This window comes from Lynx rufus, unplaced genomic scaffold, assembly GCF_022079265.1.
Source record: "Lynx rufus isolate CCGP_SWC_20201006 ecotype Redwood Valley unplaced genomic scaffold, mLynRuf1.p SCAF_39, whole genome shotgun sequence".
Lineage (NCBI taxonomy): Eukaryota > Metazoa > Chordata > Mammalia > Carnivora > Felidae > Lynx > Lynx rufus.
This window is the reverse complement of record NW_025814855.1, coordinates 2,910,001-2,921,714: the sequence shown is the minus strand read 5'-3', so window position 1 is coordinate 2,921,714 and position 11,714 is coordinate 2,910,001. Positions and strand designations below refer to the sequence as shown.

Below are 11,714 nucleotides of genomic sequence, written 5' to 3'. Positions count from 1 at the left end.
GGCACGGCGCGGCCCCTTCCTCGCCTCCCCCACCTCCCTCGGCGGAGTTTGCCGGCCGGGCCTCTCTTGAGGCCTCCACTCTTTCAAGGGCGTCCCCAAGGCCTCGCAGCCGCGTCTGGCCACGGCGCTCGCGCGCCGGAAGTGACGTAAAGGGCGGGCGGGGCCGCGGAAGCGGCGACTGCGCAAGCTCCCTGCGGCCGAGTCGCCGGGGCCAAATGCGGCGCGGAGGGCGGGGCGCGCCGCCACTTCCGCTTCCGGTCCGTCGCCTCCTTCGGTTGCTTCCCGTCCGCTCGGCGGCTCCCCTCCCCCGCCCGGCTCTCTGCGCCCCTCCCGGGCGCCGGGGCGGCGGGGCCGTCGGCGTGCGGCCCTCCGTGCGTTCGCGCGTGCGCCCGAGTGCGCCTCCGTGTCCGCCGCCCGCGGCCAGGCGCGCGCCCCGCGACACCGAGGCCAAGCGGGGCAGGGGGCTGCCCGCCATGACCCCCCGGAGCCCGGCGTGAGAGGCCGAGGTGAGCGCGGGCCGGGGTACGGCGGTACGGGGGCGCTCGGGCGTCCGTCGCGTGCGGCCCCTGGCTCATCACCGCGGCCTTTGTGTGTCGGCGCCCGCGCCTTTCCACCCCGCGGTGTCTGTGTTGGTCCGTATCCCGCCGGCCTCCGCCCGGGCCTCGGCGCTGCCCGCGTCCGCTGTGGCGCTTCCACTGGGCGCCGGTCCCCGTGTGTCGACCTCTGTCAGTGTCGGTGTGTGGTGTTCAGGATTGGTGGTCGTGCCGCTGTCTCTTTCTCCCTCTCCCCCTCTCTCTCTCCCTCTCCCCTCTGCCTCCTCTCTTCCTCTGGGCCACCGTGTCTGCATTTCCCGGTGACCCTAGTCCCCGTCTCTGTGCATCTTCCTCCCCTCCGTTTTCCCATTCATCGTCCTCGCGCACATCCCCAACCCCGAGGTCCCTCTGCACGTCTGCTGCTTGGTCTGGAATCTGCCCCCTCCCCCAGGTCCTGGAGTCTCCAGAGGGGTGGGAGGTCGAGAGCCGGGCTGTAGAATCGAGGCCCACTCCTTGGCCAGCCTGTACTGGTTATCAGGTGACTTCTTTCATTTCCAAACCTTCGCTTCCTAGTGTTTAAAGTTAGGGTCGTTCACAGTTCCTGCATCCTGGCGTCGCTGTGCGTGTTCCTGGAGGCGGTAGCGGTGAAGCAGCTCGCCCCGCAGTCAACTGCTGGGACCCCTGCATTCCGCTCTTACAGGTTTCCAGCTCCGCGCAGCACATGTTTGACATCAGTCATTTGAGTACCCCTTGAGGGTTTTGCCATATCGTTCGTTCTCTACTCGATCTAATACTTCTCTTTGTGAGTCCGTTTGTGTTGAAAAACTTGCTCTCATTCTGAGCAGCATGCGTGCACTTTTGTGGACTGTTTTTTCTAACACAGCTTAGTGTAATTACCCGGCGTTAAAGTAGTGCGTTTTCCTTTACCGGCCCTTTGGAAATGTTCTTTTTCTGATAATAGCAGGCAGCGTTACTGAGCCCCTACTATCTGTGGGCAGGGCGCCAAGCACTTTATGTACCCATCTTATTTAATCAGCAAGCCTGCCGGGTAGGAATTCTTTCCTTCTTTTCAGAGTTGAGCAAACTGAGTCTCAAGGAGGTTGTTCTGCTGGTAGCTCATGGCCAGGATTTGGGCCCAAGTTACTTGTTCTTTGTTTCACACGTTGGTTTTTCTTTCTCTGATGAGTTTGTAGTGCTGGGTCGCTGTCTCTTTCTTTTCCTTCTAGGGCCTTGATCCTTTCTCTTCGTTGTCTCGCCTCACTGTCTCTGGTTGTGATTTGGTCTCTGAGTACTGTCTCTGCCTTGGTTTCTCTGTGCCTCTTTCTCTTCTTGTTGGTCTTGTTCCCTTCCCTCTGTCTCTTCTGTGCTGGTCACATCAGCTCTTTGTCCTGGTGCATCCAGCTGGCCTGCTGGGCCCCCTGACCGCCTCACATCTGCCTCCCTGTGCCTGGGCTCTCCAGCTGGAATTCAAAGCTGGGGCCAGCCGGCCATCCCAGGACGTAGGTAGGTTGTGGGAGGGCTTATTGGAGTGGATGTGGACCAAGGTGCTCAGTCTGCTCTGCAGCCAGGGTGAGGCCTGTGTCCCAGGGCAGGGGAGTCTCTCTTCCTGTGCCTCAGTTTCCTCCCCCCGTGAGGTGCTGTGAATCACGGAGTTGGGAGGATTAATTGAGTCACCGTGTGTAAAGCATGGAGAAGAATGCCTAGCACGGGGTAAGGCTCGTGCCACCGCTTGCTGTGATAGTCACCTTCCACCTGGTTCCCGCCCTTCTGTTCCTTCCCGTCATCTTGCTCTCAACACAGGTTAGTTTAAAAGTGTAGGTTTTGGTGTCCAAGCAGCCAGAGGTTGAGTCTGTGCTGCTGCGCTTAGTGTGTGACCTGGGCTGAATCGTTTGGCCTCCGAAAGCCCCGCTGGTGGTGTTGAGATAATGGGTATCTCCTGGTCAGCGAGCACCTGGCATGCGGCTCAGACCTAGTGGGCAGCCGGGCTCATCCTTCTCTCTCCTCCCCGAGCCTCCCGCCCCCCCCCACCCTTGGTACGCCTGTCCCCCTGGCGTTCCCTGCCTCTTGCTCCATTCCCTTTAGTGGTCACCCTGTGTGTCCTTGTTTCTGCCATGGAGTCTGCCTCTTCCACTCCAGCCCTCCCTCCTTCCCTTCTTCCTAGCTGTTTATTGAATGGCTCTTCCGGGACGGCTGTCCCCAGAGACGTGGTCTCTGTCCCCATGGGGCTATTGGGTTGGCCTCAGCCACAGAATCAGACCCACGGGTATAAAATACTGATGGGGCCCCTGGGGAACCATGACTGTGGTGGCATTTGGGGTGTGTGACATCTGGGAAACTTAAGCAGAGCCCTGGGGGTGACGAGGAGTGACCTGGGAGCTGAGGAAGAGCAGGATGACCCATCTCGTGACACCACCCACGTTTATAGTGCACTGCCCACGCGCCGGGTTCTTAGCCCCCTGGGTTGTGGAACAAAACCCCACTCTACAGGGGAGAAAACAGGTGTGGAAGTTCCTGGCCCACCCAGGGCAGCGGGCTCGGAAGTACCGAACTGCGGTGTCCCGTCTGTGATCCATCACTGCACACCCTGCCTCACTGAGCAGGGCCCCCAAGCAGGAAGGAGCTGGGCATGTTTGAGGAACTGAAAGACGGACCGGGTGACTAAGACGGGGGTTAACGAGGGCCAGAGCCTTCTAGGCTATGGTTAGGACCTCATCCTTGACTCCGGGGTGGGGGTGGGGGGCCACGAGGGCGGAGCTGCAGGCTGGACAGCCCCAGGTCCCAATTGTGTTTCTAAAGGGCCTTTCTTCCTCAGATGCGGTGACCCCCAGCCCCTGCTGCTGTCTTTTCCTCCAGTCGCCCCTGTCTCGCCACACCCCGGGGGGCCCACCACCCTCACCATCACCCGCCGCCATGTCGACCTCGTCGCTGCGGCGCCAGATGAAGAACATAGTCCACAACTACTCGGAGGCCGAGATCAAGGTCCGGGAAGCCACGAGCAACGACCCCTGGGGCCCATCCAGCTCCCTCATGTCTGAGATCGCTGACCTCACCTACAACGTTGTCGCCTTCTCCGAGATCATGAGCATGATCTGGAAGCGGCTCAATGACCATGGCAAGAACTGGCGGCATGTCTACAAGGTCAGTGCCCGGGCCTGCAGCCCGGCCCTCACATGCACGCGTGCTCGAGGGCGGGCAGGCGTGTGCGCGCGCGCGCGGGGCTCCGGTGGGGGTGTGCCTGAGGACTTGGAGTTCTGGGTGTTTATGTGAACCTCTCTCCCTCCCGCCCTCCTTTTCACCTAACGAAGGCAGCAGACGGGTAAGGGTCTTAGGAGTTTTGAGTCATAGGGTTTAAACTTCTTGAGAACGTGGAACAGTTGCAAGATTGATCCGCACAGAAGGCCTAAGCAGGTGCACGGTGTGCGTCCCTCTGTGTGCCCAGAGCCCAGGTCCCTCTCAGAGGCAGCTGGTGCCCCCCGCTTCTGTTTTTCCTCCGGAACAATCTGTGTGCACATGTCCCCTGGCACCAGGGAGTTTGGGGGGCTGTGGAGCCGCAGTACCACTGCAGCGCTGGATACGTGGCCGTGTGCAATTATCAGGGCTCAGGACTGCAGTGGAGGACGGTGGGTTATAGCAAGTGTAAATCGTACCCCAGTTTTAAAAAGGAAGGTGAAGCCACAGCTCAGAGGTCATTCCTCTTTAGGATATAAAAGATTCGTTACTTTATTTTCTTCCTTTTTTTACTTTTTCAACAAGTGCTACCTGGTGACGGATCGTTAAGTGATCTGTGACGTTTTGCTTTTGTGAACAAGACTGCCGCGAATCCCCTTGTATGTTCACCATTTTCTAGAACTGGAACTTTTGGGCGGAAGGACACACGCAAGTGTCACGTTGAGAAACGTGGACACAGTGCCCACCACAGAAGTGGTCTGTTGACTGGTTCCTGGTGGCGGATGTGTGCGTCCTCACCCAGCAAACAGACAGATTGGAGGCTTTGGTCAAAGGGAACGTGTCTTTGGGGAGTGCCCGTGAGCGGTTTTTCAGCTTACTGGTCTGGGGCCTGGCATCTTCCCCTTGGGCCAAGAAGCGGCGGTGGGCACAGGCTGGCGCGGGTGGCCGGCCCCCACTCCCAGCAGTGGGGCTTAGGGCGGCCTGTGGATGTTCTTGCGTGTGAGGGTCCGGCTGCTGGGGTGGGAGCCGGAGAGCGAGGTTCAGGCAAGTCCTCTTGTCGACGTTTGTTTGGGGACCGTTGGCCAAGGGCCTGCTGTGTCTGTGGTGGTGGATGAGGCGGCCGAGGTCCCCGGTCTCATGGACTCTGGCTGGGACCTGCGCTGTGCCCCAGGGCACGGTGCTCCCTCGTTTCTCAGACCTGGAAATGCTGTGTTCTTTCTCACACCCACCCTGACAAACCCGGACTGGGGCCTCAATCCCACGGACCCGATGTTGGGTCCGATATTTGGTGGTTTGTTGTGAAGGACTGGGTGGCATTTGTCTAGCTGAGAATCGGGGAAGGGGTGGGGGGTCTGGGTGAGCCCTTGTGTGGAGGTGAAGGGAGGGGATGGGATTTGGAGGGCCTCTTGAAACTGCAAGGGAAGCTCACTGGGGCTCATGGACCAAGTGCAGCCGGAGAAACACTGCTGTAGGCAGAGAACCACGAAGTACTTTTCCTGTCCCCACTTTTTAGGTGAGGAAACTGAGGCACAAAGAGGCTCGGGGCCACCCGGGGGCAAGGGGTGGGAGGGGAGCCTTGGAACCCGTTCTCTTGACTGGGTTGTGTCACCTCCCTGCTCCGAGGAATGCAGGGTCTCAATTTTTATCTTTTAAATGTTTACTTATCTTTTAATGTTTTTGAGAGAGAGCGCGAGCACGGGAGGGGCAGAGAGGGAGGGAGACACAGAAACTGAAGCAGGCTTCAGGCTCTGAGCTGTCAGCACAGAGCCCAACGTGGGGCTCGAACCCACAAACTGCAAGATTGTGACCTAAGCTGAAGTTGGACGTTTAACTGACTGAGCTACCCGGGTGTCTCTCAGTTTTTATCTTTTAAAACAAGAGGTCAACAAACTATGGGCCAGAGGTTGAATCTGGGCAGCCACCTGTGTTGGTGGGTGAAGCTCTATCCGTCATGGCCAGGCCCGCTCATCTGCGGCTGCTTCCCCTATAGCATGGGGGCCATGTGGCCTGAAAAGCAGGGTTATCTAGCACCTGGCCCTTTGAGAAGTTGTTTGTGGATTCCTGTTTTTTTGTTTTTTTTACTTTTGTAAACATTGATTTTTTATTTAAGTTTATTTATTTTGAGAGAGAGAGAGAGCCCAAGAATGCATGCGCATGTGCACAGGCAGGGGAGGAGGAGGAGCAGAGAAAGGGGGGGAAAGAGAATCCTAAGCAGGCTCCATGCTGTCAGTGCAGAGCCCGACACGGGGCTCGAACCCACAAACCACGAGGTGATGATCTGAGGCGAAGCCAAGAGTCAGACGCTCAACCAACTGAGTGCCCAGGTGCCCCGTGTGGCTCCTTGATGCGTGTTCTGGTGTCCTGGGGGATCCAGGAGCAAGCTGTTTCAAAAATTAGCAGGGACTATTGGGCTGTCCAGTTGCTTACTTTTAAGAATAGGTTCACGTTTTCTGTTGTGACACGTGTCACGAGCGTGCAGCCTGGTTAGTGCTCACGTGTACGCACACCTGTGTAGCCACCATCCCGATGGAGAGAGAGAGAGGATGTCCCCGCCTCCCCCAGCAGCATCCTGTCCTGCCTTCTGTCTGCCACGTTTGTTCTAGAACTTTCCACGGACCCATGCTCCTGGTTTTTTGCACCTGCGTATGTTGCTCACGGCCGCATCTGGGAGGTTGGCGTGTGTAGCATCCGCTTACGTGTTTACGTTACGTTGCTGTGCGTGTGCTGCTTCCGCACCACGGGCCCACTGTGCTTCACATGTATGCGTGTTACCCGTGGGGTGTTTGGATTCTTTCTGGGTTCACAGGCCATTCAACTGCAGCTCCAGAGCTTTGAAAACGAGTTTTTGTGAGTTGTTGGGTGCAAGTCCCATCCCAGGCTGAGGGGAGGTGGTCTGTCTGCCATCTGTGGGTCTCGGGTAGCTTGACTGTTGGTGGGACCTTCTGCTGGGAGATCCTGTTTTATGTGTCGTGTGGCCTTTCTGGTCTGAACCCGGGAAAGCTGAATTCCAGAGCACGGCTGGCCCAGGACCTTGGGAGCCTGCTTTCCACCCTGTCCCTCCTACTGTGATGCGTAAACACCTCGAGGGCTGGTTAAAGACTAACCTCTGATTACTGGCGTAAATACCGTTCACACACCTTCAGGAAGCCTGTGAGATTCAGGTTTGGCTCCCCAGGAAGGTTGGGGAGACGTCAAGCCCCCACAGCGGGGGTTCCCTGGCAAATCGCGTAGCTCTTCAGACAGCTCAGCCGAAGCAGAAGGTCCTCTCTCTGTTGCTTTGCAGTGGTCTGGGTGACCTTCAGGGGCTCCGGGAAGCCCCCGGAGTCCCCTGCAAACCATAAGGTGCCCTGTCGTCCGACGACCGGAGTCTCTTCCCCCGTTTTGTTTTAACTTGTTGGAAAGAGAATTTGTTCTTACCTCTTAAATGCAGAAGCTGTCACAGGGTGTTTCCTCCTCCCTGTCCCTTTGTTCCTGCTGTCCCAGTGCACGAGTGCCCTGCAGAGAGCCCTGCCTCAACAGGCCCCGCGGGCCTGGTGCCTCCCTCCCTCCCTCCCACCTCGAGGAGCAAGTCGCTTCCTTGTCTGCAGAGGCACGGAGCTCTACACGGGCGGTAATGACACACGTTCCAGGTGGACAGGACGGGAGAGAAACCAGTCTGGCCGTCCGAGCACTGGGTGCTGTCGAACGTGACTTAACAGGCGTATTTTTGTGGTTTCAGAGAAATAGAGTGGGGTCTGCTCGGCTCGGGGAAGCCTGGGAGGGGCTGCAGCGACCATACCTGCCTTTCCCCCGTTTCTGGATTTTTACTGACCTGCACACAGATCCCGTGCCGTACGGTTCACCCTTGTAAAGCGTGTGGTTCGGTGGCACAGAGCACCGGCCCGGGGTTGGGCGACCACCACCACTGCCTGGGTGCAGAGTATCTTCGTCACCTGCACACAGATCCCGTGTCCACCGAGAGTCTCCCAGCCCTGGCAGCCCCGAATCTCCTGTGAACCACATCCTCCGTGGATGTGCCTGTCGGGGACGCCCGCCTCGCATGCTCCTTGGTGTCTGTGGGGTCCCTCCAAGTGGCTGCACGTGGCCGCGCTGCGTCCTCTCTCGCGGCCACGTAGTCACCTGCTGGGCTGCGCGTGTCTGTCCGTGTGCGGCTGACGTGAGGGTTGGCGCCGGGACTGGGATCCTGGCCGCCGTGTGCGTGACCGGTGTGCCCCCCGCCCTGAAGGCCATGACGCTGATGGAGTACCTCATCAAGACCGGCTCGGAGCGCGTGTCCCAGCAGTGCAAGGAGAACATGTACGCGGTGCAGACGCTCAAGGACTTCCAGTACGTGGACCGTGACGGCAAGGACCAGGGCGTGAACGTGCGTGAGAAGGCCAAGCAGCTGGTGGCCCTGCTCCGTGACGAGGACCGGCTGCGGGAGGAGCGCGCCCACGCGCTCAAGACCAAGGAGAAGCTGGCGCAGACCGCCACGGGTGAGGCCTGCCTCGGGAGCCCCCGCGCCTCTGCGCCCTCACTGCTCCCTCCAGGCCCACCCCCCTCCGTCTTGAAGCTTCCTGTCGTTGTCAGGCACCCCGTGCCCAGCCGCTGGGCTCTCCCCACCCCGTGCCATCCTTTCTGTATCCTCATCTGAGGGGTGACGGGCCGTGAGCCTCCTCTGCACTCCTGTGTCCCTTCCCTCTCGCTGTGGGACCCTAGAGCTGAGAGGTACCCTGTTCACCTGCAAATACTAACCGAGGGCCGCCTGAGGGCCCAGGTGTGCCCCTGCTTGAGAGCGGGCAGTGCCGAAGACGGAGAGGAGTGACCTGGAGGGGGTTGCCGGAGGTCTGAGGTCAGGGACGGCAGGCACTCTGGGGGGCCTGCCGACAGTGAGGGGCCAGCTGCGAGCAGCAGGCAGGTGGGCGCTTCCCCTGGCTCGGCATTAGGCCCTGCACCCTGTCCGTGCCTCCTTCCGGGTAGTCACCCCCTTCCGGGTCACGTCTTGTCTCAGCCACACCCGCGGTGGGGGTGGGGGCCGAGGGTGCAGGTTCTCTTCTTCCCCCGACACCCAGCTGGTCCCAGCCACGCAGCCCTGGACCCGTGGGAGCATGTGGGCCTGGAGACCGGTGTGCCCTGGGGCTCTGAGCAGACCCCGGGCATGCAGCTCGGGAACCAAGGTCGTGGGCTCTGAGGCTCCTGCACGTCCTCCTTCTGCTGCTGGCTTTTGTTCTTGGGCCCACGGGGCTGTCCTTCCTTGACACCCCCCCCCCCCCCCCGCACTCCTTATTCCCTGTTCTCCCCGGAGCGGGGGGAGGGGAGGCTGGATAAACCCGGCTCACAGTCTGCCCCCCCGGAAAGGAAGCCTCTCCCCCCCCCCCCCGCCTGGGCTGTGTGGTCCCTTCTCTTTGTCCAGCTGGGTCTCACTGCCCCTCCCCACCGCAGCGTCCTCAGCAGCCGTGGGCTCGGGGCCCCCACCTGAGGCAGAGCAGGCGTGGCCACAGAGCAGCGGGGAGGAGGAGCTCCAGCTCCAGCTGGCCTTGGCCATGAGCAAGGAGGAGGCCGACCAGGTACTGGGCCCGGCCGGGCGCACCGGTTTGACTCTGGGGGTTTGACTTCCGTTCTCATCCCATCTCATGCCTCAGCCCCCGCCCCCCCACCTCCTGAGGGCCTGTGCCCTCTCTCTCCCCACCCCCAGCCCTCTCTCTGCTGGCCCTCCCACCTGGTCTTCCTGTGTCCTCGTCCTGACCGCTTTCGTCCCCTTTACTCGGGTGTCTGTCCTGAGTGGCTCCTTCCCTGCTGGTCTTTCTGTTCTCTCTGCCCGTCCCTCACCGGTTTGGGTGACCGTGTCTGTGCCTTTGGTTCTGTCCGTCCTGGCTCTGTTTCTGTTTCCTTTCCTTTTCTCCTTCTCTTTCTCTCCCCTTTCCTCCTCCTCTCTCTCCTTCCCTCCTTCTTTCTCCCGCCCCCCACCTCGTGTCCTGCCCTGGACCCCTCACACTCTTTCCGTCTCTTTCTTCCTCTCTCTCTCCCCCCCCCCCCCGCCTCCTTTTCTGTCTCCTTCCCTCCTTTTCTCAGTCTCTTTCCCTCCTTCTTTATCTCTCCCACCTCCACCTTGTGTCCTGTCGTGGACCTCTCACACTCTGTCTTTCCTCCTCCTCTCTCTCTCTCTCTCTCTCTCCTTCTCTCTTTCCTTCTCTCCTTTTCTCTCTCCTTCCCTCCTTCTCTCTCTCCCTCCCTCCCACCCCCCACCTCATGTCCTGCCCTGGACCCCTCACACTGTCTCTGTCTCTCTCTTCCTCTCTCTCCGTCTCTCTCTTCCTCTCTCTCTCCGTCTCTCTCTTCTTCTCTCTCTCTTTCCCTCCTTTTCTCTCTCCTTCCCTGCTTCTCTCTCTCTCCTTCCCTCGTTCTCTCCCCCCCCCCCCACCTCATGTCCTGTCCTGGAACCCTCACACTCTCTCCGTCTCTCTCCTCCTCTCTCTCTCTCTCCTTTCCTCCTCCTCTCTCTCCTTCCCTCCTTCTTTATCTCTCCCGCCCCCAACCTTGTGTCCTGCCCTGGACCCCTCACACTCTCCGTCTCTCTCTTCCTCTTTCTCCTTCCCTCCTTCTCTTTCTCTCCCACCCCCCACCTCGTGTCCTGCCCTGGACCCCTCACGCTCTCTCTCCCCCAGCCCCCATCCTGCGGCCCTGAGGACGACGTCCAGCTCCAGCTGGCCCTTAGTTTGAGCCGTGAGGAACACGACAAGGTCAGAAGAGCCCCCTCCCCTCCCTAGGGCTCCCCTCAGACCCTCCTCAGGTCCCCGACTCCTTGCACCCCCTTGCCCGCCCCACAGCAGCCCTGCCCCTGCCGTACACACGTGTCAGGTGGGTCCTCCGACGGTGCAGTCGCAGCATGGGAAGCAGATGCCTTGTGGCCACTCTGTCCCCTCTGCCACAGCCCAGGCCTTGGTCACCTCCACCCAGTGCAGCAGACACTGCAGAGTCAGACGCCTAGCCCCCACTTCCCGAGCCTGTCAGAGCAGTGCCTGGCCAGGCCCGTGTCCCCAGCCCAGACCGCACGCGCCTCCCCATCCTCCCCTCCCACATTGTCCATATCCCATTTTAATTTTCAGTCACCTTTGTCGGGTCGGGGGTGGGGGGCAGCCGTGCCGCTCGTATTCTGACCCTCCCTTGTCGCCTGCCTCCATGACCCAAACAGGAAGAGCGGATCCGCCGTGGGGACGACCTGAGGCTTCAGATGGCCATAGAGGAGAGCAGGAGGGAGACTGGTGGCCAGGAGGAGGTGAGCACGGGAGGCCGTCCTGCCCTCAGGCGCCCGGGTCCTTGGGCGGGGCCCTAGGCGGCTGTGGCTGTGGCTGCAGGGAACCGTTTTCTCGTGGAGACGTGTGGGGGCTGGAGGGCGCTCGAGTGTGACCCCGCCACGGAGATGTTTCGAGTGGCGGTCGGTGCCTGTAGCTGAGCGAGACCAGAGCGAGATACAGTGAGAGCACCGGTCTGATCGGGCAGGAAGGGGGTGGCTCACGTGTGCCCAGGCACCTCCTGAGCATCCGCCTGCTCCCGGGACACCGAGGGTCAGCGGGCGAGCGACACAGGGCTGGTCCCTGGCCTCCGGGGGCCCCAGTCCCCCAGTGCAGACGTGACGTTTGCCGGCAGTTCAGCTTGTGCTCTTCGTTCCGCCTCTCTTGGCCTCACGGGTGAATGAGGCGTGGCCGTGCACATTGAGGCCAGGGTCCCTCGCGTGGCCGGGCATCCAAGCCGGCCTCGTTCCGTGGCCTCACTCGGGTTTCTGTCCCGAGCGTCTTCACTGTGGGACCGGCCTCAAGGATGGTGGCCTAGGAGGGTAGCCGCCTTCCTGATGGGGAGGCGGAGGGCGGGTGGCCGGGTGGCCAGGGCTGGCCCCGCAGCCACAACAGGGCACTGGATAGAGGAGCCTGCTTGGGCTAGCCTCAGCCGGAGGGTCTCCCTGATGCCCCACCTCTCGAGAGCCTGGAGGACGGGGGTGCCAGGCCTGCGCCCGCTGTCCTGTGGGAGGTGGGGCAC

General features: G+C 60.7%; 1 protein-coding gene across 2 annotated transcripts in view; it reads left to right on the top strand.

The window, feature by feature from the left end:
• Positions 1-296: 296 nt before the first annotated feature.
• The window catches only part of EPN1 (epsin 1), a 17,830-nt gene continuing 6,412 nt past the window's right edge, over positions 297-11,714 (top strand). Inside the window, exons 1-6 of one of the 2 annotated variants that reach the window (XM_047094338.1) lie at positions 299-506; positions 3,346-3,671; positions 7,927-8,176; positions 9,123-9,247; positions 10,346-10,420; positions 10,873-10,956. In XM_047094338.1, the coding sequence (XP_046950294.1) occupies positions 3,444-3,671; positions 7,927-8,176; positions 9,123-9,247; positions 10,346-10,420; positions 10,873-10,956 (762 nt within the window). In that variant the 5' untranslated portion in view covers positions 299-506; positions 3,346-3,443. Of the gene's footprint in view, positions 507-3,345; positions 3,672-7,926; positions 8,177-9,122; positions 9,248-10,345; positions 10,421-10,872; positions 10,957-11,714 lie in introns of both variants that reach the window. The other variant, XM_047094339.1, reaches the window with a different exon arrangement.